The sequence below is a fragment of the Zalophus californianus genome, chromosome 4, assembly GCF_009762305.2.
Source record: "Zalophus californianus isolate mZalCal1 chromosome 4, mZalCal1.pri.v2, whole genome shotgun sequence".
NCBI lineage: Eukaryota > Metazoa > Chordata > Mammalia > Carnivora > Otariidae > Zalophus > Zalophus californianus.
In genome coordinates this window covers 83,675,727-83,702,647 of record NC_045598.1, presented here as the reverse complement: position 1 = coordinate 83,702,647, position 26,921 = coordinate 83,675,727, and the positions used below count along the sequence as shown (strand labels likewise).

The 26,921-nt window shown below is 37.2% G+C and overlaps 1 protein-coding gene and 1 pseudogene across 1 annotated transcript in view; one reads left to right on the top strand and one right to left on the bottom strand.

Annotated features, from left to right (window-relative positions):
* Positions 1-1,799: 1,799 nt before the first annotated feature.
* Positions 1,800-26,921, bottom strand: part of PLPPR4 (phospholipid phosphatase related 4) — a 44,188-nt gene continuing 19,066 nt past the window's right edge. Inside the window, exons 2-7 of the mRNA XM_027575185.1 lie at positions 21,736-21,921; positions 13,839-13,968; positions 11,478-11,673; positions 9,703-9,760; positions 8,779-8,952; positions 1,800-5,714 (exon numbers count right to left, since the gene is read on the bottom strand). Coding sequence (XP_027430986.1) covers positions 4,389-5,714; positions 8,779-8,952; positions 9,703-9,760; positions 11,478-11,673; positions 13,839-13,968; positions 21,736-21,921 — 2,070 coding nt within the window. The 3' untranslated portion in view covers positions 1,800-4,388. The remainder of the gene's footprint in view (positions 5,715-8,778; positions 8,953-9,702; positions 9,761-11,477; positions 11,674-13,838; positions 13,969-21,735; positions 21,922-26,921) is intronic.
* LOC113912258 lies at positions 17,785-18,675 on the top strand (annotated as a pseudogene).

The window sequence follows — 26,921 nt, the reverse complement described above, 5'->3', positions numbered from 1 at the left end:
CTCAGTTTGCCCTCATTATTACCATTATCATTATTATTAATCAACATATAATGTATTATTTGTTTCAAGGGGCACAGGTCTGTGATTCATCCATCTTAAACAATTCACAGCACCCGCCATAGCACATACCCTCCCCAGTGTCTATCACGCAGCCACCCCATCCCTCCCACCCCCTCAACTCCAGCAACGCTCATTATTATTGACTACAGCACACAATCACAAACAATTAGGAGCTTTCATTGACTAACAATGGTATGGACAGTGAAATAAAAGTCATTTATGTATCAGAGGACTCATCTAGATATTCTTTTGCACTTAAAAAGTATGGTCACTGGGGATTTCCCATAATTGGATCTCACCTGTAATATCGTATACTATTACTTAAAACTATATTTTCTTCAAACTGGAGCATTTGATCTTAGGACATTTTAGAAACTTTCTACACATTAAAGGCAGGAGACACATTCAATAAACAGAGGAAATGAAATGTCCAGTCACAAACAGACCTTTATCCATTTTCCTTTTGGAGGAAACCACTTCAATTCCTTTTGATTTCCTTCAGTTATATTATTTTAATTAAATTACTCTCTGAACCATGCTTAAATTTTCAATTCCCTTTGAACTATAGTAGAAATGACCCGCAGATATTCAGTAAAGACTTGACCTGTAAAAGACAAATGATATGGTCCTCTAATGATAGCTTCTTGTGTATATGATCCAGAATGCACTCACCTGACACCTGATGAGAAAGGTACTAGGATCAGGGTTACTTGCATACCAATCACCTATTCTGACATATCATGTAATGATACGGTAGATGTAGACTCTTCGTAACCCCATTGTCTTGCTTATATCCACCGTATGATCAAAGATGACAATACTCATTAGTTAGTTATGTTAGACCAGCAAGCTATTTATCCTGTTCTCCCGACATTAGTTTTTGCTCTCCGGATAAAATACTTAATAATTATCTATAGAAATTTAGAAAAGACTTTAGGATATATTTTAGAAAGGTTAATAAAGCCGAACATCCCCATTTTAGAGATGAAAAATCAAGATCCAGAGAGTCTTAATATTGCATTTCAGCCATGATAAGATATACATCATTATTCATATGTTAGCATCTCTAAAATCAATGTGTTTTCTATAATGAATTGCATTGTACTGTGGTTGTTGGCCAGGTGGCAATCATGATATAGTTGCCTGGTATGCATGAACTTGATGGCATTACTGGATAACTGTAACTTCATGTTTCAGTAAGTGGGCCACTTCAGGATCATTTGAGTAAAGCATAATTCCTGGTCGAGGTCTAAAAACTTGTGTTAGTACCTTCTAGTGAGACATACAGAGTATCAGCCGTAAAATTCATATAACAGATGCTGATGGCTTGGAAAACAATCCTGGAGTTAATAGTAGAGCATCCTTTTAAAGACAAGCTGCCACAGAGGGCAATAATATTGGGGAAAAGAGGCCCATCAACTACTTTTAGTCAAAAATTGATTCAGAGCAATTGGACCTGATGTATTTTCATCTTTACACTTTATAACATTGATATGTGAGAAATCTATGTCTAAGTAAATCTAAAAGAGCGCCTGTGATAAGCATAAAATCAAAATTCTAAGTGATGCGGGAACATTATGGCATGGTTTGACAAACTTTTCTTTGTGAGTGCAACACTCTTTCTTCTAAACAATTATGAATATAATCAGCTCTGATTCATTCTTGTTTCTTCAGCTGTTTTCCTATAAGCCAAGTTATTATCCATTCGTACTCTGAAGTAAAAAACCAAGATGTTCCAATTTTGATGAAGAAATCTAATCTTTATTTCTATGATGTTAGCACAATATACTCACACAATAGCTTTAATCTGTACTTAACAAAATACATTATAGCACTTTACAAACTTTATCAGTTTGGAAAACATTGCATAACATTTTATTAAACACAATACTTTATATATATTATATATATTTTCATAATTTTATTTACTTTAAAAAGATAATTACTCTCTTTATTCAATACTTGGTTTTCTCAGTAAAGCACAGCCTAACAAAGGAAGAAGTGCTCTCATTAGCAAATCAGATAAATAGAACACTAAGAAGAGATACCACCTGTTAGTCTCATTTATTTTAAATTAAGGTACCAGTGGAATGTAAACAAATATTTTTTTGTAATTTTTTTTTACAAAAGATGTATTATCAAATATACATGCAGAGGTCTGAGTTCTAGCGACTATCATTATATTTCCTTAACAATGTGGTACAATTGGTTCAGTCATTAAAAACTGTAGCCTTTGGCACTTTGAGTAGAAAAAGAATATATCAATATTTATGTAAAGAAAAAAAAACCCTCAATGACTAGAGAAGTACTTTAAAATCTTTTGTTAAGAAATAGGAAAGATTAGGAAACATCTTACTGCACCTGAAATGCTGCAGCTTTTTTTTTTTCTTCAGAGTACTAAAACCAGTCCACCTTTCTCTCTATGAAATGGCAGAAGCCAGTAGGAGTGTGGTGACGGTGGTAGTGGTGAGAAGTGGGGAAGGCAACGTTTTACTCCCACTCCCCTCTCTGAGGAGGAAATTGCCAGAAGGGATATAGTTGAATCATATTTTATTGCCAGAGTTTTCAATTCTGCTGGTTTCAGCTAAATCCCTAATGCTTTTATGCTTTTAGGAGGTTGGTGACTCTAGAAAGCTTTGCCCTTTTCCTGTAGAAGTTGATAATGATATGATAGTCTTTATCTCTAAACAAATCCTTCTGTTCTCATGGAAAACAAAACAGATCAGATCAACCAGCTTGTTGTTACCTCCTATCCCCTTGGCAATCATTGAGTGTATATTAGAATTCTTAAGAAATGGTGTAAAAAAGGTTTGATACTAAGTTCCAAGAACCAAGTTATTTCTCCATACTTAAATTTTTAAGTTGGAAAACACCTCCAAGTGTTCTGGTTTTATCTTCTTCTCATTGATAGTATTGGTTTCCTTTGATTTAGGCTGACGGCTTTATTCAGGATAGGTAGCAAAACTGTTGTTTGCACATTAAGCACAAAATAGTGCCTATTTAGAGATTTTGAAAAAATACATTCTTAATTTATACTGTGAGATATTTTCACTTATCAATTTGCATTTTTGTTTCAGATTCTTCCTGTTGATGTCCAATTAACAAAAATATCTGAGGGAAGAAGGTAAAACCCAACCCTTGTTGCTCTAATTTTCTGGTTGTTAGTATATCAAAAATTAATAATCTGGAACAAAATGAAGTTTTTGGATTACTTGTTAAGATAGCAACCAAAGCCAGCTGGTTGGAGTCATCCAAGGGTAGACTCAACCAATATTGCTGGCAATGTAACCCACAATGTCAAGTGTTGGTTCAGATTGGTTGTTTATAAATTCACAGAGATATATTTTGCTCAAGGAATGTCAACTGTTATTCTTGCTTTAAAAATAGAAAAACATATCCATAACATCAAAAAACTTTTTTAATTAATAAATAAATGAGGAGCCATAAAATGCAAAATATGATCACAACAATTTCAAAAGACTCTAAAATGATGTATTTTTAAAATGATGCAAATTTACTCACTAAAAAACAGAATCAGTAATAGTACCTATACTTAAATAAAAAGTAAGCAGCAAAAAATAAAAACCCCCCAAAAAACCTATGTAGAAAAGTACTAGTTATTCCCTCTCACTGAAAATATTCCTACACAATTTTTGTTGTCGAAGAAAGCATAATTTTGAAGAAATGCACAAAACCTTTTCATTTTTTTTTGACTGTGACAGAGCCACTACAGAGAAGCTGCGGGGTGTCCTATTCTAACACAAAGCAGCCAGCATCTTCTTAATACAGTAGCATTTCTTTGACAAGGAATTGCACACCACTATTTCACAGCTAAATAGAATTTGAGAGTTTACATGGTATATGTACTATAATAATCAGCACCACCCTTACTGAGCTTTAGGTGCAGATTCTGCAAAATGAATATATAATACTGCATGGCCTCTGCTGTAGGGAAACATGGGTTCTGGATTCCCACAGCTAATTATAAAGAAAAATCCCTAAAGTTGGCACATTCAGGAAGTAAAATAGTATACACAGAAGGAAACCACTTTCTTCTGACACTGCCTTCTGCAAACCTTTTGAGTTTGAAGATAGGTCTTAAGATTCTTCACATTATCACATTAATTAGGTTCTTTCATTGTGCTTTTCCCTCCCCTTGGTGTGAAATCTACAAGCTTGAGTGTAGTAGTTCTCAAGAGTCATTGAGCTCCGGGCTGATGGTAGATGACCCAGTTTGATGAGAAGGCTTCTCAATCCGCTGGAACAGAGCACAGATAGAATCAACACGCGGTCTTTTGGGGGTCGCTCAAGTGACTGAATTTCATCACTCAGTCTTTGTAAGCCCGTGTTGGGGAGGTTCCCTTGTAGAAGATATTTCTAGTGTTCTCAGGGCTGTTACTTCTTTCAGGGATTAAGATGATGTTGCCCTTTCTCCGCAGGGTAGAGTCGCGGGAGGAAGAAATGGACAGCGTCTCTGAACCAATTTCGCTGCCCTCTACTGGGGTGACCCGGATGGTGGTGATTCCATGGTGGTGATGCTCATTGTTATCTATGTTGCTTCTTTTGCGATCTCCAGAGCCAAAACTGTCTTTCAGAGACTCACAGCTTTCTGAGTCCCTGTTGAGATCATTGAGCTCATAAGTTTGGCGAAGGCTGCCTTTTTCAGGGGCTTTCCATTTCCAGGAGCCACTACCTTCACCCTCGGTGGACGGGATCTGTATGATGGGCCTGTTGTTCTCTGGGTGAGCCTCAACCCTTACGATCCCACTGGGTTCATGGTCTGTCAAGGTTTTGTAGCGGATGGAGCCAGTGCAGGAGACCGTGCTGCCTTCGGTGTTCTTGGGGCTGCTTTGGAGGACGCCCTGCTGCTTGGACATAGCGATTACTTGCATGATTCGGGGCTGACTGTTGCTTCTATTACAGGCCACAGTCTTCTCGGCAGCTTTCAACCACTTGGCTCGAGCAGAGCTGCTTTTGGGGGAGGTGCTCATGTTTTCCTGGGTCTCTTCGGGGATGTGCACTAACTGTGAGGACCCAGGGCGTGACTGAATGGACACTCTGGGTCCCCCAGGCATGCTATTGTTACACCCGGGAACAGTGCCAGGCTGGACCTTGAGGTACTGATTGCTGGGAGCATGGTGGTCTCCATTCACCCCCACCCTGGAGGGCTCCGAACTTGACCTCATTTCTATGGATCTGGGTGGTGACTGTCCAGGCTCAGTCTCTATAACTTGCAGGGACAACTTCCGACTTTCATTCTTATTCTTCCACTGGGTGAGAAGCTGCTTTGATCGAGCGGAATCCATAGAGGCATGAATGGAGGCATTTCTTCTGACAGGGTCTTCAACAGATGGGGTGTTGGCTCTAGGCAGGGTATTGCTAAAGGTAACCATGTTCTCCTTCCCCATGGGGCTCCGTGGAGTGATGATTTCCACGTCAGCATTTGCCCTTTTGAGGTTTGTCAGTGAGCTAGCATCTCTGTGGTTTCGGTTGAGGATGCCTTCTGTGTGAGCAATTCCATCACTGCTGCTGCCATTTTTAGCGGCTAAAACTCGGCTAGGGTCTTGGTTGAGGTCTGTCAGAGATCTGAGGGCATCTCTGTGCTGAAACATACTCTCTTCGCTAGGCAGGAAATTCCCCACAGCATACAGGCCCTAGTATTGAAGAAAAACAATGAACAGCATGCACTAGAAGACATGGTTACTAAGAATTTGTCCTAGAGGACCCACTGAAGCATATAATAAATAAGGTATGTGCTCTCTATACACCATTGGCTAATACAAATAACAAAAAACCCAAACTACAATTACTCAGGAAATCATTTGTAAGTTATATCATAAATCACTGAACTAACTGTTCAGAAATCAAGAACCCATTATTTTTTATTAGTTGGATTTTCTCTCCTTTCTCCATCCTACTGAATGTTTTTGTAAATCTTATCCTCTGTATGTTTTGAGAATAAAAGACAGACAATGAGAGAAATGAGGACATTCTTCTGCTTTTCAAAGCAATTCATTTTCCTGGATTTAGGAGCCTCTTGTTGAATGACACCTTGAATAGCTTAACTGATTTATTTTACCTTCCATTTTCAATCACACCTTATGATGGAAAGCAGGGGAGGTGTGAAAAATATAAAACAGCGAATCATTCATAAAGCATGCTATCAGGTTTTGCAGTGAGGTCAGAGACGAATGTTGTTACAACTCAGATCAAGCACAGCCCTGTGTGTTCAGCATTGCACAGAGAATTCTCAAAAGAGAGGTTGGACATCATCACTAGTTTGGAGCACCCACATTCTTTCCTTTAGCTTGGTCTTAAGTTTGGAAGTAATATTTGATCAATTCAGTGCTAGTACACTAAATTTGAGCTAAACTTTATTTAATCTTGTCTTTATACTCAACCTACGAATTTTTGCTATTTTAGATTTGGGGGATAAAACTTTGGATAAGGTAAAGTTTGGATTCAGAATTTTTACAATTTTTACACATGGACAACCAAATCCCTGTTGGATTTTCATCTTCTGAGATGCTTAGTTTAGAGATAATGGGGAAAGCAACAGATACCTATTTGGGAGCTAATGTCCATAGATGGCAGCCACTTTTCAAATCAAACCAAAAGAATCCCATGGATTTAACATTTTATAGAGTGCTTAACAATTTATAATAGCATTGGCTTGGAACTGATGAATTTCCAATTTCAGGGCATAGAGTGGAAACAGAAATGAAGTAAGTCCAGCTTCTGCCTCTCTATTTTAATTCTTGGTTCAAACTTTCTTCTAAATAGTATCTATCTCTGCTCTCACTGCCAGAGTTCTCAGGATGAGCAGTCGCTACCTAATGCTCTATTAATGATTGTATTTAAAGTTCTAAGTTTGGGAAAATCGTCCATTAGACTGTAAGTAAACTCTGCCATATTGTTCGACATGCAGTGCCCAACACTGTGCTCAATAAATATAGTTGCTTCATCCTTGGTGTGATATGAAGTAGCCAGTTATTATTCTCATTTAATAAGTGAAGAAACAGGCTTCTGAGAGGTTATGTAACTTGGCCAAATGTAAGAGACTTGAGATTCAAGCCCAAATCCTTTGGACTATGGAGCCCAGGCTAATTCCAGGACACCATGAAATCACACCCACACAAAGGCAATGAATGAACTTGAGAGAGGTAGTTCTCAGTCTTCCTTGCCTATTCTGTAAGACACATTGCCAATCAACACTCTCATGGGAAACCCAAGCTTATGCCCAGTTCCTGGCCTGCTAACTTTACTTTGATCACTTTCTCCTCCACTGAAGAAAGCACGCGCATAAGCAGGAGATTTAAAGTGACAATCCTGACCATGCTAGTTTATAAAAGTGAAAAATAAATCATCGCTTGCTTCAGGGCTTTTACAACTTTTTGTCATCATTGTCTTGTAACACCTTCCACAAACAAGGGCATCAAGATCCCATGATTGAACTGCTGCAATAGATGATTTTCATTTCTCTGTCAGTTTCTCTCAGTTTCCTTGGTGACTGCCTGTTTCTCTGCATGCTGCTGGTGTGTGGGTGTGGCCTGGCTTCCTTTCATTCTTATGACCTGGCAATTTCATATACCTCCATAACCATAATGTTACTTCCACCAATACTGTCCATGACTTCCTAATCTATTTCTCCACTACAGATTGCCCTTTTGAGCTCCAGATGCAACTCTTCAACTGCCTATCGATCCTTAAATTGAGCTCATCAAACCCTTTTCCTCCACCAACTTGCTTCCTCCTTCCTTGGTCTGCTAATGAAGTCACCATCTGCCGTGTCTTCCAAGCTAGAAACCTGGCCGTTATCTCTCATTCCTTCTGTTACCTCACCTTCCACTTGTATTTGCTCTTTCATATGTCTGTCTTTGTGCATGTGCAATTTCTTTGCTTGGATGTCCTTCCTCCTTTCCTTCCCTAAGAAAAAAATTTCTTATTTCTTAAAAACCACATCACTTTTGTGAAGGCTTCTCTAACCTCCTTCTTCAGTGTGCTATTCCCAAAGCATTTTGTTCACACCCTAATATACCATTTAACATCCTGCAACTACCTATATTCTTATTAGTCTTTACACTGAAAACTCCTTAAGGCTGGGTCTTATTTCTCACTGTATGGATGCTCAGTCTAGTACCTGGCACAGATCAGATATTGAATGAGTGAATGAATGAATGCATGAAATGGACAATCTCAGTTTCCTTCTGCTGAGAATATTTCCTCTGAAGGAAGACTGGGCTTGAAAATAGAGTACTGTTGAAATAGAGAATTCAGTATTAGTTGGTGCTAATATATCCAGGTGCTAAATTTGTGTTGTTGGGCATGTTCTATAAACTTCCACCAAACCTTCACTGTCATGAACTTTACTTTCACTAATACTCACTTTCCTCATCTGTAAAATTATACTAGCAAAAATAGTCCCTGACTCTTGTGTGTGTGTGTGTGTGTGTGTGTGTGTGTGTGTGTGTGTGTGTGTGTATGGGATAAAATACAATAATTTTAAAGTTGCAGTTGCTAGTCCATGGTAAGGGTTTAAAATATTATTTTGCTAAAAGTGGGATATGTGTTTTGGCTTAGAATGAAGATGCACTCAGAGATTTTCTCACAAATATAAACTACATTGCAAATAAATTATTATCAGTGTAAAAATGTGCTATGCATGTTTTCCATTTAAACTGTGGTTTTATTCTCAAATGAGAATAGTAAATTATTTACCAAGTACAGAGCAATTCCTCCTCCTATTAAAAAGCCACAGTAGACATCAACTGGGTGATTCTTATACTGAGTTATCCGTGTGAGCCCGCAGATGATCCCACAGATGATAAAGGTGAAGACCAAGAGAGGTTTGAGAAGCTTAGAGGAATCTGTTAATGTGGAATTGAAGTACATCTGAAAAATGAAAGCAATCTGCTAAGTATGTTAGAAAGGTCATTTTACTATTAAATTATAATCATATAAAAAGTTAGACTCAAAGTCTAATTTGTACACTTGACATCAACTTTACTGCTCCATTCCCCCTGCTATGGCTATATTCTATACCTGAAAAAGAAGTACATAGCAAAACTCATCAATAAAAAACAGATCTCATTTAATTACAGGAAAGCTTGAAAGATAAATTGAAGCAGTAGAATTAGCTAGATAACTGTTCAGTTTCCATGTTACTTGTCACATAATTGCTGTCAACTTTTCTCACATAAGACCTGATGGACTATTGTATTAATCAGATACTATGAGGATTCACTGTATATTACTTATCAAGTTTACACTGACTTTGAACTCACTGTTACATAAATACTGAAAGTAAAGCAAATATGTATGTGTGTGCTTAACACAATTCTTTCAGTTTGAGAATTTATAACATTCATATAGCTCATAAGACCTTGCCATGAGATATATTACACTGAAGGGATACCAGGCTGAATAAATATTCTGACTGTGTAGAAATTTCTTTTACTGTAATATTGTGTACAGTATCATCGAATTTCTGCTTTTGATGCAATTGTGTTGAAGGACTGCTGTGTTCAAGTTCACTGTTCTGTTATTAAATGGCTATATCATCTAATTAGTCACTTGGAGATGACACTGGTTTGTCTGATATTTTCTAGAACACAGACTGAAGAAAAAGAGCCAGAGACTTACCGAAACGTACACAGCTGCGAAGGCAGCCAGGGTCGCATGTTGAGAAGGAAATGATTTTCTGCCAAAAGAAGACAGTCAAATGATGCCTTCTATTTCAGATCCACTGCTAACAATCATCTCAAGAACGCTGGGTGGTTAAAATGTTTAACTTAAGAGCCTTGAGGCAATACGTGATAACTTTAATTTCTCTTTAGTTTTCTGGGAAAAGATTTGAGTGATAAAATAAACACTGCTAATCAACTATTAGAATTAAAGAATAGTAGCAATGCACTTTCCAATAGAAAGTGCCGGCTTTGGAGGGGATAACTTTGTTACACCATTGGAATGATGGTTGAAAATGGAAGTGGATTGGAAAACATTATAATTGTTCTTTGGTATATTCAAATTATGTCAGTTTAAAGTCAAAGTCCATAAAACCTAGGATTTTAAAGCTTTGAAACTTTTCCTATGCTCCTAAATATATGGTTGCATTTACATAAAACTTGAAAAGACAAAATTATTTTCTCACAGCAATGAGTCTAAATGTAATTTGTACACTTTAGAAAACACAAGAAGTCCAATTTTAACAAAATGTTTCTCTGTATATTCCACTTTAATGTGATTATCCTCTTGAGAATTGCAGAGCATCTTATTTAGTTAAATAATTTAAGAAGAAAGCTGGGAGAGAGGTGGAACACAGGACATGGGAGAAACACTGAAAAGGACAGGTGAAGGAAGAAAAATAGAGATTTCTTTTAATGGATAAAAAATTTAAAAAGATAAAATTCAGTTATATTAATGTCCTCCTAATTATTTGGCACCCAATAAAAAGGATTACCATTTAACACAGACAAGATATGTACAAAGATTGAGAAAGAATAGAGGACATAGATCAAAAGAATAGAGGACATAGATCTTAAATGTAGCGTCAAAATTATTGAATGGACCATGAGAACTTGAATGTGTATAATTACATAATATCAGGTTCTGCTTCTTCAAGGGTACTTATTAACGTATTTTCAACTCTTAAATTAATCTTGAGAATTCACTGAACAATAAATGCAATTCTTATAGCAATCACTTATTGCCCTTTGTCCTTTGTAAATTTCTTTCTTTTGAATTTCCAAAACATTATCTCTCGCCAAAAAATTTCATTTTTACTTTATTGATTGAAAAAAACTTAATGCATTGGTATTTTCTTGAGTTTTTCTGTCTTTTATTTTCTAAAATGCAAGGTTAGAAGCTATACTGATCTACTGGGTTTATATAAAGAAGATGCACGTATAAAACTCTACCAAAAGGAAAATTCACATGATTTTTTAAAAATACAACATACAATGGAGATGTAAATATAAATATTTAATTTTCCACTTAAGCAATACAGGACACATATTGACTGTAATTCATGATTATTTATAAACATCCTAAAATGAACCAATTGTGAGAACCTAAAACCACAATGAGGTCTAAGGTAGATCGCAAAACATGAATAGGATTTGGTGATATGAAGATTAGTGGCAAGAATGTGAGGCTGAAATTTGTGAGACAGAAGGATTTGGAATGAGCCACCAAAGAGTTTCTATGGTGTAACCACTAAAGAAATCACTGGATTGAAAATAAAGAAAAGAAAAATAAGAACTAAAATCATTATGTCATTATCAAAAACAAAACCAAAAACAAAACCAAAACCAAAACCAAAAATAAAACCAAAAAATGTATGTCTAAAATGATACCTCATGCTATTCATGAACAATGGAAACACTGACATGGGAAAGTTTAAAATCTCAATTTCTGACCTGCCCCTGTTGATAACCGTAAGGTCAGATCCTGAGCAAATGTCTTCTACAATGTAGGAATTTTCTTTGCAAGACACATTCAGAGAGGTGTAGTTTGGCTTGCACACGGTCAGAAAGTATGGTGCCTGATACCCTGTGGAGAGCTGTATGATATCTGTAATGAGAGCTGTGGAGCACAGTCCAAACACATGAACACCTATATGCAAAGGGAAAGAAATTGTTACCAAGTTAGTTCTTAATGTCGACATTGTGCCATCATCAATCACGTTTATTATACATTAATGTGATGACCTGCAAATCTGTCATGATCATTTTTTCTGAGTTTATTTAGGGAAAATAAGGATAGAAAATTCCTAAACCTTTAAACCAGATACTTTATTCCAAAATAAGGGCAATGAGTATATCCAAGGTAGTCATTTGGGGTATTTTTTGTCAGTTTGGTTAAGTAGGACCCATTCTTAATATTATTACCATAGGTCACTTGTCAGACACCTGAGACATGTAAAGATGACCAACTGTGTGATTTGAGGAGGATTAAATATGGCAGAATGAAGCAAAATTCAAAATAATTTAAAATCGCTTAGCATGTTTGAGCTTCCAGGGCTTTCTCTCCCCATACTCCTTAACTCCAGCCACAGTTGCCAAGCTCTACAGAACTGGTTCCAACTCTCCACAAGCTGTAGTCATACCGGGAATGCTAATTAAAACAGAGAAGAAGGCAGGCGGGCCCCATCACGGAAATAATAATCATATCTTGGGTACAGGGCTGTAGGAGACTTCCTGCATATTTGGAATTCAGAGATGATGTTCTTGTATCTCCCTGTCCAAATTCTTTCTTTTGTCTCCTGGGACCAGCCTCAAACCAGAAACTCACAAACTCTGATTCAGGCTTGTTCACTTGAACTCCATTCCTGCTCCAAGTGCCTTGCGTGGGAATCTAGCTCTGCTCACATACACATGATCTGAACTCGCCAGCTTCCTCTACATTGTCTCGACACCCTGGATTCACTCTGACTTGATAGTCTGGATTTTGATTCATGATGTGCTCATAGAAACCAATACAAGAGGCAGCTGGATAATTTTTCAATAAATTCCTCCAGACCATGGTGGCCAGCCTGCCTGTTACCCTGTTTTCCACTTTCCTTTTCTGCTTATCCCCACCTAGCAACAATTCTCCCAATTCCTTCTCCACCCGATCACCTGGGATTCAAGACATAGAACCTTTCTTTCTACATTCTAATTCCTAGCAGCATGCAAGGTCTTGGAGAAGAGTATGCTTCAGTGGGAAAGCCCATCCATTTTTACCTTTGGAGAATGAGAATCTCCAGACCCTCAGAGGATGAGGTTGCTGACTTTGGGACACTCTTCTCTAGGGTAGGATAGACCATCCTCACGGGCACAAAGCTTTTCACAGAGGTTGTATGCCTCTTTGTCCAAAGCATTTGTTACATTAGCGAAATTTTTCTCTGAGATCTGTTATGTGTCCTGAAGATTTCTTTCTTTGCTTCAATTTGTGACCCCGCTAAGGGGACTATTCTTGGCTTACTATCTCCAAGTACCTTGATTAGTGGAGCAGAGTCTAGGGCATGATTTAGACCAGACTTTTCCTCTAGTGGGAGAGAAGGTTGTATTTAATTATTGCCTAGATATTAGATAAAATTACCTATTCTTTTGAGCTGAGAGGTTACAGGTAAAGTAATTTTACTGACTTACTGGGAATGAATGTAAAACATTCATATTGGTGTGGTATACTGTGTTTTGACTTCTCAACTTGGTTAAAAAAACAAAGAGGCCTGTGACTCAAACATTAAGATGGTCCCAGACTAATCAGAAGAGATGGGGGTTTAGATAAAAAATAGGAGGTAAAGTTAGAGGATAGAACCAAGGAAAAAGCCATGATTCAGTTCTCTATGGTGACATTTCCATGTGCAGTAACTTCTGGATGAAAACACTCCAGGAGAATTGAAATGGAATCATTGATGTGGCTAAACTAATTTCTGAAGAGTTATCCATTCATAATGGCTTGCTGACATTTATTCTCCATTTTAAAAAATGAACACACATCCAGAGAAACCATTTTAAAGTAAATTTATGCTTCCACCACAGCTAAGACAAAAAAATATACTGAAATGCATGGTGTGTTAGCTCTCAAAACAAGGACTATAACTGTAAGTAACACATTACAGACACAAAGCTCTAGTCTTAGTGTTTTAACAGTTTTTTGTATAATGTAAAACTCATCATGTACCCAAAATTATACATCTAAATTATAGCTCTAAAATCTTAATATCTGTAATTAAATATAACATTTCTATTTTGAAAAAAAAAACATTTCCTTTCTTTGTGGTTCCCCACACCCACCAACGAATCTGACGGCTCTTCTAAGGAAGGAGTTGAAATTGCAGCCTCCGGCATTAATGTTGGGCTCCAGTCCAACCCCATTTCTTCTTTTGGACAGGCAACAGTAGAGAATTCCTTCCCCTACCATAATCTGCAAAGACAGGATGGTGTTCAGAATGGACTCGATGTGTACAAATGAATTCTAAGTTATCTCTTAACACATCATCAGTTCAACAAGGTAAAGATGTATTTTTCTTAAAAGCGTTAGATATGTGAGCAATTTCTCTTGAGTATCAGTTGAGCGAGCAGTGAGAAGAAGCAATCAGGGCACTGTGGAGAGCACTAGTTGAATCTTCTGTGTGCCTATGTACTGGTCAAGGGTGTGATATCGTCCTGGCATTTTCTTGCTGTTGCAGCACTCAGTCTTTGGACCTTTGCTCAACAACATCCAGGGATGATGCCTTATTGATTAATTGCGCAGTGACTGATTCTGCCCTAACTCATAGAGTCATGGCATTTCATCTCTTAAAGCACAAAAACAAGATGGTTGGGAGGTTGGGGAGGAATAAAGAAAACACCCGAGCTAGGATTAGAAAATTTACTAGCATATTATCTCAATAAATCAATTCGGAATTGAACAGAAGTTTCAATCCACGGAGAGCATGCATGAGGTTAGAAAGGAGTGATCTAAAGCCAAGCTGTCCAATAAAAATTTCTATGATGATAAAAATATTTTCCATCCTGCCCAATAGGGTCGCCACTACCCACATGTGGCTATTGAGCCTTGAAGTTTAGCTACTACAACTGAGGAGCTGAATTTTTTATTTCATTTCACTGTATTTAATTAAGTATTTAAAATTTAAATCAATTTAGACTTAACATGGAAAGAGCCACATGTGGTTGGTAGCGATTTTGTTGAAGAATGCTGGGTACTATTTCTTAGGTATAAGATTAGAAAATGTGTTTACAGGGGTCTAGGTGGCTCATTCGGTTGAGTGTCTGACTTGATTTTGGCTCAGGTCATGATTTCAGGATCGTGAGACTGGGCTCCACGTGGGGCTCTGTGCTAGACATGGAGATTCTCTCTTAAGATTCTCCCTCTCTCTCCAACCCTCTTCACCCCGTGCTTTCTCTCTCTCTCAAAAAAAAAAAAAAAAAAGGTTTACAATGGACTGAGAGCCATACTGTAGATTCAGAAGGATTAACATGTTAGATGAAGATGTTAAGATAAAGAAAAGTGTATTTGCTGTAGGATTCTAAGACATAGGACATCAAGAAAGAGACCCAATACATTTAGGCATCATTTCCTTCAAGAAGTTTTCTTTGAAACACCCTACATCACCCTAAGTTGAATTATGTCTCCTTTGTGGCTTCCTTAGCACATCATCCTTCCTTTTTAGCATAGCTTGGTTAAAGGACACTTCAGTTGTTCCTTTGTTTGTCTCTCACTAGACTATAAGCCCTGAGGGAAGAGCCATTTCTTATTTACCTTTTATTCTCACTGTCTAGCACAATGGTTGGCATTGTGGGATTTGCATTTGTTAACTTCCCTGTGGGATGCTTATTGGCTAATTACCGTGGGCATTCAGGCCTTTAGTTATGCTGTACAAGAGAAACAGGATTTGAAATTATAAGTTTTATTTATGTAAAAGAATTTCAAATTTTTAAGATTACCATGCTTAAGAGATTATTGTGAAATGCGACATTGACTTGTAGAAATGTGTGGAGCTGAGAAGAGTCAAATTATAGGAGATACTGGCAGTCTCTTAGATACAAGTGATGATGCCACTTTAAAGGTCATAGTCACGATAAGGGGCTCAAACAGATTTCCCAAGGGAAACTTCCCAGTTCTCATTACTAGCTTTAAACATTTGTTTTATGAAGTATTTAAAATTACAGTTTTTTTAAAACTAATGACAGTAAGCCTACGACCTTCTGTTTTGAGTGTTCAATCTGCTATATTTAATTCTGTAGGTATTATGGTATGTATATAATTATAAAGAATTTTAATTTGTATAAAAAATAACTTTCTTAATGGAATTCTACCAATAACCACACATGTGTGAAAATCATGTGGCATATATGATAAATATCCTGAAGATCAATTGTATAGAAATCATCAAAAGGCGGTTTTTTTTTCAAATCATTGAACAGTGAGTTAATTTGTACTTCTTGAAAAATATCATCCTACATTATCACTTTAAGTTAGACATAGAAACACAATAGGTCCTATATTCTGCATAGATAGATGTGACATGATATACCACACACATAAAATAAGATAATGGTTACCTCAAATTCATCATTTCAAGAAAATTAACCACTCATCCTTGAAATGCACTGTTGTATGGTTAAAGATATTGACTTCATCTTCACTTCCTCAAAAATAATTCTGTGAATAATTTTTTCTCCTCTTTTCAATTATATATGTAATGATTCACATTTTGTCCATGAATGCTAAATTATATAAGAATCTATTTGTGTAGTGCCATTAGGGAAATGTGTCTTATCATACAACACAATAGTCATTATCTCAAATGATCTTGAGATTTCAGAAGTTTTATTTTAGTTTTCTAATATGCTCAAAACTCGTATGTCAAGAGAGTGCTTTAATACTCTTTGGCTTGATTATAGATAGAGGTTTCTTGTCATTATTTTGACATCACCCAACTGTCCTCTCTAAGAAATATTAATTTTCTCCTCACACTTCTATTCATTTAACCTTGATCTACATGTCACTGCATGAATTTTTAAAGTGGTTCAATTTTGTCCAAAGATGGAATTCTCCTCGGGGTGGGGGGGAGATGTTTCCTAATGTATTTCTAAATACGCCTGCTCGTTTCCTCATTCTAAATGGCATCCCGGTTGTGCTAAAATACGGTTTCAGAGTTTAGGCTTTGACAATAAAATTATTTGTTGCTTTTGTCATTTGTAAATAGGAAACAATTTCTGACAAGGATCTTTTCACAATATTCTATTTAATCTGCATACAGGCCAAAAAAGAATTTTTTTTTTTTTTTTTTTTTTTTTTTTTGCTTGTTGAATATCATGGGCAGGTTTTTGGAAGAGATTCTGAAGTGGCTCTGCTTCAGGGGAGACACAGTGACAAATATATTTCTTTTTACTAATCATATGGGCACTGCCCTAGGAATAGCCACCATAGGGAGACTCACAATCAAAAAGTCTTTGTTGGGGCGCCTGGATGACTCAGTCCACCAAGTGTCTTCCTTTGGCTCAAGTAATGATCCTGGAGTCCTAGAATGGAGCTCTGCATTGGGGTCCCTGATCAGTGGGAGTCTGCCCCTCCCTCTCCATCTGTCCCTCCCCTCAGCTCATGCTCTCTCTTGCTCTCTCTCTCTCTCTCACTCTCTCTTTCAAATAAATAAATAAAATCTTTAAAAAAGTCTTTGTTTTGAGAACAGCAAAAGAGAATGACAAAAAGTGTAATATTTATCATAGTATCTTCAGTGTTTAAATTTGCAGTGAACGTCTTTTGGAAACCCTAATACATTTAATATTGTACATTTTGATTGTCCTAAAGATAAGGTTACTGTCTAGGAACTATAATCAAATTCCAATAGAATCCTCCTATAAAGTTAGGTATACTTATTTTTTAATAAAATGTAATAAAAGTTTACTTCCAGCAAAGAGAAAGTATACATTATTTCTGTTCATATAGATTACATGAAGATTTATGATATCCTGTGTTGTTTTCCCTGAGACACAATCTCCAAAGGACTGAACAAAATGCTTGTTTCATTATTACTTTAAAGTAAATGAAAAGTGAGTATTAAGGATGAAATTTTCCAATTTAAGGGCAATTTCAGAGACATAAGAAAATGTATTTCACAGACATGAAAGGAATTTTTACAGTTTCTGGTACAACATCATTAAGACAGGTTATATTTTTAAAATGTCTCTCAAAGCATTTTAAAAAATCTGAAAAGCAGCCTTTCGCCGCGTCGCTGGTGCCTGCGCCGCTCGCTCTTCCTCGCCTGTCCTCTCCCGGCCGAACCCGGGGGACCAGAGCGAGACGCGGGGACCATGTTCCGACGCAAGCTGACGGCCCTCTACTACCACAACCCGGCTGGCTTCAATTGCAAAGATGAAACAGAATTTAGAAACTTTATTGTTTGGCTTGAAGACCAGAAAATCAGACACTACAAGATTGAAGACAGAGGTAATTTAAGAAACATCCACAGCAGTGACTGGCCCAAGTTCTTTGAAAAGTATCTCAAAGATGTTAACTGTCCTTTCAAGATTCAAGAGCCACAAGAAGCAATTGACTGGCTTCTTGGTTTAGCTGTTAGACTTGAATATGGAGATAATGCTGAAAAATACAAGGACTTGGTACCTGATAATACAAAAAATGCTGACAATGCAGCTAAAAATGCAGAGCCATTGATCAACTTGGACGTAAATAATCCTGATTTTAAGGCTGGTGTAATGGCTTTGGCTAACCTTCTTCAGATTCAGCGTCATGATGGATTACTTAGTAATGCTTAAGGCAATTTGCTTTTTGGTTCAGGAGCGCCTGACCCAGGATGCAGTTGCTAAAGCAAATCAAATGAAAGAGGGCTTGCCTGTTGCTTTAGACAAACATATTCTTGGTTTTGACACAGGAGATGCAGTTCTTAATGAAGCTGCTAAAATTCTGCGATTGCTGCATATAGAAGAGCTCAGAGAGCTACAGACAAAAATTAATGAAGCCATAGTAGCTGTTCAGGCAATTATTGCTGATCCAAAGACAGACCACAGACTGGGGAAAGTTGGAAGATGAACATTTTAGGATTTCAGCTTCTCACCTACTTAGTACAATTGGGAACCATTTACGCTCTGGCATGTGTTTGGAAATCAAATGTCACATTTTCAAGGAAAAATCCTAGAAAATTGACTGTTCTCGAGATTTACCATCATTGCTTTTTCTTTAATAAAGTTCAGGAAAGTGAAAAAGAAATCTGAAAAGCAAACACTCAGTGATTTATATTTAAATGCCTGTATCAAAAATCAGTTGATCTTCTTTTGTTCATGTAAAGATTCTTTTAAAAAATATTGCTGACATGAGGTCTTTTGTTTTGCTTGCTCTTCTGTCAGATGAGTGGGTGAATACAGTGCTTCTCCTCACAGAAGTGGCCTTTATTTTTTTTTAATTTTTTTATTTAAATATAATTTAGTTAACATACAGTATATCATTAGTTTCAGGGGTAGAATTTAGTGATTCATCAGTTGTATATAACACCCAGTGCTGATTATATCAAGTGCCCTCGTTAATGCCCACCAGAACTGGGCTTTGAAAACCCTTTCCAAAAGAAGGATTCTTCTTGTTCTCCTCCTCCTCACCACCCCATTTTGTAACAGGTTTATGCTACCATATAGATAAAAAGAAAACAGCATCCTTGAAAGTTGGCAATTAGAGTCTACTTGTTATTTTTCACCTTCAGGAACAGAGAAGAAAGAGATTAGAGTAGTAACTATGTAGTAAGATTAGAGACAGAATTATGGATCTGGAACAAGAAGACTATAGACCCCATAAGACCAATGTTGAGAAAATGAATGTTTTGGGAGAAGTCCTTAAAGATAGAGGAGAAAATGAAATTGGAAAGAAATCTAGAAGAAGTGTGATATATGTTTGGATAGAAAGGTGTGAAAGCAGTATTTGATGTGAGCAAAATAAAGATTTGTTTTACCACTGAGTTGGTTATCCAGAGCTATGAACCCATTGTGGAAGAAAAGAACCACTGACTTCCTGGAGTATTGTGGAGCTCTAAGTGATATGGAGGAACTTAGGGACCCCAGAATATAAATATTTCCCTAGTTTGCCTCTTGTTCTATTAAGAGGCTTGCAGCACTATGGGGGCCCTGTGGAGACTCTGAGATTTAGTGGGCCCTTTGTAGGAGGAATTGGCACTGGGCTCCCGAGGTCCAACGTGGTGAGTGGCAGCCATGGCAGATTTGCCCTGTCATTTCTCAAGGTTCAAGGAAGAAAGCTTTGGCCCGGAAGCCCTGGAAAACATCCCTAAATGGCATATTGAGAATTTTTTAAGGAAATGAAGGATTCACAGATGCAGGAACACAGCAATGAGACCAAGGTCATTGTCCCCAGGATGTGTAACAGTGTCAGCAAAGGGATTGATGTGAGGTAAATGGTGTCACCAACAAGTGCCACAATTAGACTTGCTTTCCTAATAACTTAATAAAATACCCTAAGGAAGAAAGTCTTCTGGACATATAAAAAACAAATTATTTAAATGATTAAATATCAAACATAGTCTTGTGTTAAATAACACAACATGTTCAACATGAACATTTGTACAGAATTTTATTTATTTTATTTCAAGTATTCTATTACAATAAATTTGGGGGTTACACCCCAACTAGGAGAAATGCTTTCTGGTGTAACAGTTTAAAGCATACATTCTTTTTGCTCTTATCAAATGACTGATGATATGGATTTTTTAATAAGTCATTAGAGAAATGACAGGAAAATGCTGTTATTCTGAGCAACACTGCATTTAAATATCTTTTATTAGAGTCTCAGCTATTTCCAAGCACATCATTAATAGTTCCAATCACCCTGGAGTTAACTGGAGTTCAAAAACTCATTAATTTACAAAGGATTTTGAGACCTTTTAAGTATGATAAAGTTGTATGGAATATTAAGTTCTATTTTACCTCCTGAAAATGTTTTGTATAATTTATTTAGAGTGTAAACATATGCTGTAATTATTTAATGCAGGGGAAATTTTGAAAAAACAAATTCATAGCTACATAAAAGTATAAACTTTGGAAGGCTTATGTATAGACTTTTCTAAGATTGCTGATGTGCTGAACCAGAATTGGCCGATTCATTAGGGAATCTTGTAAAAACTCCATTCAAATACAGCTTTTCATTTAATAACCACTTCCTCTGACATTCATGAGCATGATAAAAGCAAACTAAGAGTTCCTACTGGTAGAAATAAATATTATTAACCTTGAAATATGTTTCTTTTTAAAAAATTTTTTTATTGTTATGTTAATCACCATACATTACATCATTAGTTTTTCATATAGTGTTCCATGATTCATTGTTTGTGCATAACACCCGGTGCTCCAAGCAGAATGTGCCCTCTTTAATACCCATCACCAGGCTAACCCATCCCCCCTTGAAATATGTTTCTTGTCCTTTATGTGGGATTCTGGGCATAGAAGAGATGGTGGAAAGGCTTGTCCAGTCTTACTATTAATGGATTAATGAAAATGTGTTTATTCATAATGTGTAAGTTCGCAAACTAAAAATAACTATGTTTTAAATTCAACTCCAGTAAGTTAGGGCATTTCTTTACAGTATATATTTAAAAATACAAACACCTGTCTTGCATCTATTTTATTTTGGTGTGTGCACACATGCGTGAACCAACGTGCCAGTAATGTGAGTTGTGCCCTTTTTACCTTGTAACTGTTGGTGCTCAGTGCTCATAATCAATAAAAAGTGCTAATCCAGTACAAAATGAAACTGTAAGTGATATCAAGATGCTTTTTGAGAAGGAAGTTCTTGGCTATATAATTAATTTGTTTTTCCCTTCCAGCTTTCCAGACTTCAGAGATACCATATCAACACATTAATTAGGAAGTATATCAGAAATGTCATATTAGCTATTCAAGGGGAATTATGCAGTTACAAACATTTTTTTAGAATGATTTGTAAAACTGAACATTAGAGACCCATCAATTTTGCAATTATACAATCTTAACTTTTAATGCCAGTGATTTTCAACTATTAAGTCACATGACATTTTCAAAATATCTCAAAGACATGATCTTTTTGTTACAAGATGTTGAGTTCACTTTTTGTTTGTTTTTAACCCATTTGTTACATACTTGTGGTCATTCTTAGTTTTTTGGGGACTGGCAGACATAATTTGGGGGCAATTCTTACCGTAATTGCAGGTCCAGCAAAAGCCAAGCTCAGCAACATGAGGAATGGAATTGCCTCCTGGGTTGGCTCAATATACGGCATGCTAAGACTCCGGTCATAGCAGCTAAATCCAGAGTGCACAGGTTTGAAGACATCCGTGAGTTCAAGGAAATACAGGCTAACCACCGATGATGCCAATATAGGCAACTGAGAAGGAAGGATATAGAAGAGCAATTTATTATGGTGCACGGGTCACACATAGGACCAGTGCATCTTTAAGACGAAACAAATGGCTATTTCCCCTTCTCTCACCACTCTCCTCCGATCTCAGACTTAAAACCTTTCATAAATGCTTTGGCTTCTGCTTTCAGAACATCTAATTCACCTACCTCTGTCACCAGCCTGCTATGAGCCCATGTCTTGTCCCTCACCTTTGCTCTCAGATCACCTCCTAACTGGTGTTGTACTTTCAGTCTTCTCTCCCCACCCCACCCCACCTATCCATTTTCCACCCAGCAAACCAAGGGGTCTTTGGAAAATATTTTTGATCATATCCCTTCCTATCCTAACCACTATAGTGCTTTCCATTCTGCCTGAATAATATCTAAATGTCACACCGTGGAGTATAAATTTCTGCATGAACTGGCTCTTGTTTCAGTTTCTTACATTTTCTTGTACAATGTTTTTACAACTCCCCAGCCTTCTGCCCACTATAATCTAATTGGTTTCCACACTTTTCCCAAACAGTCACATTCATTTCTACTTAGTGTCCTTTGCGTTTGCCGTTTCTTCTTCTTTTTGTGCTCCTCCTCTGGCTCTTTGTATAAACTGGCTTCTTTTCATCATTTAATGATGACTTCCTGTCATCAGGTCTCCCAACAGCCAGACGAGGCAACACGGGCCCTTCCCAGTGCCACCGGGCCTAGTGGGAAGTCAAAGGTGAAAGGCAGAAGGACTAGACAAGATGGTGAGGCCCACAGGAAAACAAAAGCTGGGAGTCAGAGTTCAAAATCCATGGTCCCCAAGGGCAAGAATGGTGCTGCTTTTCCAGCCAAAACAAAGAAGACAGTTGCCCTAAAGAAGTCGCTGACCATGCGGCCAAGGAGAGGCCCAAAGCCAAGGCCGCTGCTCCTCCTAGGGGTGGCAAGTCTAAGATGGTGCATGAACCCCTGGCCAGGAAGACAGAGGCCCCCAAGGGCTCGAGGAGGCTGAGCATGCCCACCAATGCCTCATCGTCCAAACTGGCTAGTAGGAAGGCAGAGGCTGAAAGCTAGAGCAGGGGTGGAGACACGGAGATCCTGCCTGAGCTTTTATTCCCAATAAACCGTCACTCTATTTAGTTCATTGTAAACTATTTATCAACAAAGGCTTCCCCCCCACACACACACACAAAGGTAGCGCTTGATCTATCCTTCCCTCTCTGCCCTTATCATCTTGCTTGATTTTCTTCATGGCATCGATCATTAACCAAAATTACCTTGTCAGTTTAATACTTCACCTGTTTATTTTTCATTACCGTTTCTCCATCTCCCACTGAAATACATGTTCCATGAAGTGAGAGTCTGCCAGTGATATTTATTTATTGTTGAGTCAGGGCATAGAATTGTTCCTGGCACATGGTGGTAATGTAGTACATCTTTTAATAATTTAATACTGCAATAAATGCTTGTTGATAAATGACCGATTGAATAAGTTAATAACTAGACTAGAGTTATCAGATTTAGCAATGAAAATACAGGTCACCCAATGAGATTATAATTTCAGATAAGCAATGAGCAATTATTACTATAAGTATGTCCCATGCAATATTTGGAGGATACTTATGCTAAAAATTATTTATGGTTTATCTGAAATTATAATTTCACTGGACGTCCTTTAGTTTGTCTGGTTAAACCTAAATTACACATTTACCTTTGAGACTTTGTATTATGGATTCAATTATTTATTCACTCAACCTACAATATGCCAGGTACCATGTGGATGCTAGCTATCATATGGTTGAACAGGACATGGGCTTGGCCAGCAAGGATCATAAGATTATGAGACACCTGCTCTCAACTTAAGAGAAAATACTGCATATACATTGATGGTAGACCTTTCAGAATCTGAAAATTCAGATTAAATTGCACATATATTAAGAATTGTTTAGCTTAAGGCTTTGTTACTTGTGGAGGATAAAAGATTTAGATGACTAAACAGAGCAGGTTTTTGATGAAGACATTATTGACCATCCATGATATCTGGTTGTTCAGTTAAAAAAATAAATCTACAAAACAGCATTATGCCTTCTATTCCCAAGGGTCTTTTTATAATGAGGTGAGAATTACATTTATTAGAAAAACTATGTATAAATATTAATTTGGCATTGTCCTCCTGTTTTTCAGATTGATGCTTTTCAATAGAACAAAAAGTACATCAAAACACTCACATTTCTCCCATTAGAACCCATGATCATTTGATCACTCCAAATATCTGATCATTTCTCCCCACCACTCCTTTCCTGTAATACACAACTAGGAGCTTTCAGTTTCAACCAATAAAGAAAGCATCACTTCATGCTGCATGTGCGTGTTTGAGATTTTTCACTCAAATCCACTTAAATATATTTTACTTTTAATTTAACAAATAATGCATATAGCCCTTATTATGTGCCATCAGTTTTCTATCTTAGAAACCTTAAATAATTTTATTAAATCATTTTTAACTCATTTAACTTAAGACTTTTTATTATGATATAACATAGGTGCTATTATTATCCTTGTTTTGTAGGTGGATAAGCCCAGTCTCCTCTAGTAAGTGGCAGAGGTAGCTTTTGAGCCCATGAATTGTAACTCCAAAGTCTTATTTCTTAACCATTATTCTACGCTTTTTTTTTTTTCAAAAATGGGATTAGAGTTTTAGGATAATGAAATACAACTAGCATCAATTAATGGGGGGTGTTGTTTAGCTTAAAGTTCTGTTTAACTAAGGGTTTCTCTTTGCAAATCTTTAGATAAAAATAATGTATCACTTTAGCATAAATAGACATTATCTTAAAAGTACTGTCTCCATAAAGTCAGTAAAAGTTTTCCCTCCATTAATGTGAATGTTAAGTATTTCACTTTTTTTTATTATGTTATGTTAATCACCATACATTGCATCATTAGTTTTTGATAAGTATTTCACTTTTAAACCAGATTTGATGACCATCTTCTTTCCTCTTTCCTTCATGCCTTTAGTTCATATTTTAGGTCTTATAAAGATATTTTGTAAATGGGAGTCAGATCTGAGACCCTTGATACCTACGCAAATGGCATTTGATCATCTCAGTTTAAGATACTAATGCTCCAGTAAAGTGAGTTTGATATCTTCTGCAGAAAGGTGAACAAAATTTAATCAACATGACCAGTCTGAAAATTAAACAAATCTTCCTTAGGAAAGACATTATTTGCCATTGAATTTTGTGGATGATTACTTTAGAATCTGCTTACTGTACCAATGAAGATATAGCCGTGAAATGAAAGTTCTATTACTGTAGTGTCTGTGTGTACACATGTATGCACATGTCTGTGTGTACACATGCATGTACATGTGTCTCTGTGTACACATGCACGCACGTGTCCACATGTATGTACGTGTCTGCATGTACACATATATGTACGTGTGTCCGCGTGTACACATGTATGTACGTGTGTCTGCGTAAACAGGGAGGGACACTCTGAATTCAACATACTGTAGTCAAACCAGTGGGGTCATATAGTTTTCAAGGGAGGTTCTAATATCAGCTCTTCCACTCACTACCACCAGCGTGACCTTGGAAACGTTTCCTTAAATCTCGTCTTCTTATCTATGAAATAGGAACATTGACAGTACATTCCCATCATCACAGGCAGTTGAAAGGATTAAATGAACTATTGCAAGTAATTTTCAACAATACCTAGAATGAAGAATAGCTTATAAATGTTAGTATTATTATTATTGTTGTTGTTACTGTAACTATTAATAATACTATACTTGTCAAATGTCCCCTTTCTCGTAATTTTTTATATGGTAATCCTTTTTGAGAGTAATTTCCTCACTCTCAATTCCCCAGTACTTCTTTTTAGGAATTTTTTTTTCTTTTTTTAAGAAATCACCATACATTACATCATTAGTTTTTGATGTAGTGTTCCATGATTCATTGTTTGTGCATAACACCCAGTGCTCCATGCAGAATGTGCCCTCTTTAAGATCCATCAGCAGGTTACCCCATCCCCCCACCACCCTCCCCTCTAGAACCGTCAGTTTGTTTTTCAGAGTCCATCGTCTCTCATGGTTCGTCTCCCCCTCTGACTTACTCCCCTTCATTCTTCCCCTCCTGCTATCTTTGTCTTTTTTTTTAACATATATTGCATTATTTGTTTCAGAAGTACAGATCTGTGATTCAACAGTCTTGCACAATTCACAACGCTCACCATAGCACATACCCTCCCCAATGTCTATCACCCAGCCACCCCATCCCTCCCACCCCCCACCACTCCAGCAACCCTCAGTTTGTTTCCTGAGATTAAGAAGTCCTCATATCAGTGAGGTCATATGATAGATGTCTTTCTCTGATTGACTTATTTCACTCAGCATAACACCCTCCAGTTCCATCCACGTCATTGCAAATGGCAAGATCTCATTCCTTTTGATGGCTGCCTAATATTCCATTGTGTATATATACCACTTCTTCTTTATTCATTCATCTGTCGATGGACATCTTGGCTCTTTCCACAGTTTGGCTATTGTGGACATTGCTGCTATAAACATTGGGGTGCACGTACCCCTTCGGATCCCTACATTTGTATCTTTGGGGTAAATACCCAGGAGTGCAATTGCTGGATCGTATGGTAGCTCTATTTTCAACTGTTTGAGCAACCTCCACACTGTTTTCCAGAGTGGTTGCACCAGCTTGCATTCCCACCAAAAGTGTAGGAGGGTTCCCCTTTCTCCGCATCCCCGCCAACATCTGTCGTTTCCTGACTTGTTCATTTTAGCCATTCCGACTGGTGTGAGGTGGTATCTCATGGAGGTCTTGATTTGGATTTCCCTGATGCCGAGCGAGGTTGAGCACCTTTTCATGTGTCTGTTGGCCATTTGGATGTCTTCTTTGGAAAAATGTCTGTTCATGTCTTCTGCCCATTTCTTGATTGGATCATTTGTTCTTTGGGTTTTGAGTTTGATAAGTTCTTTCTAGATTTTGGATA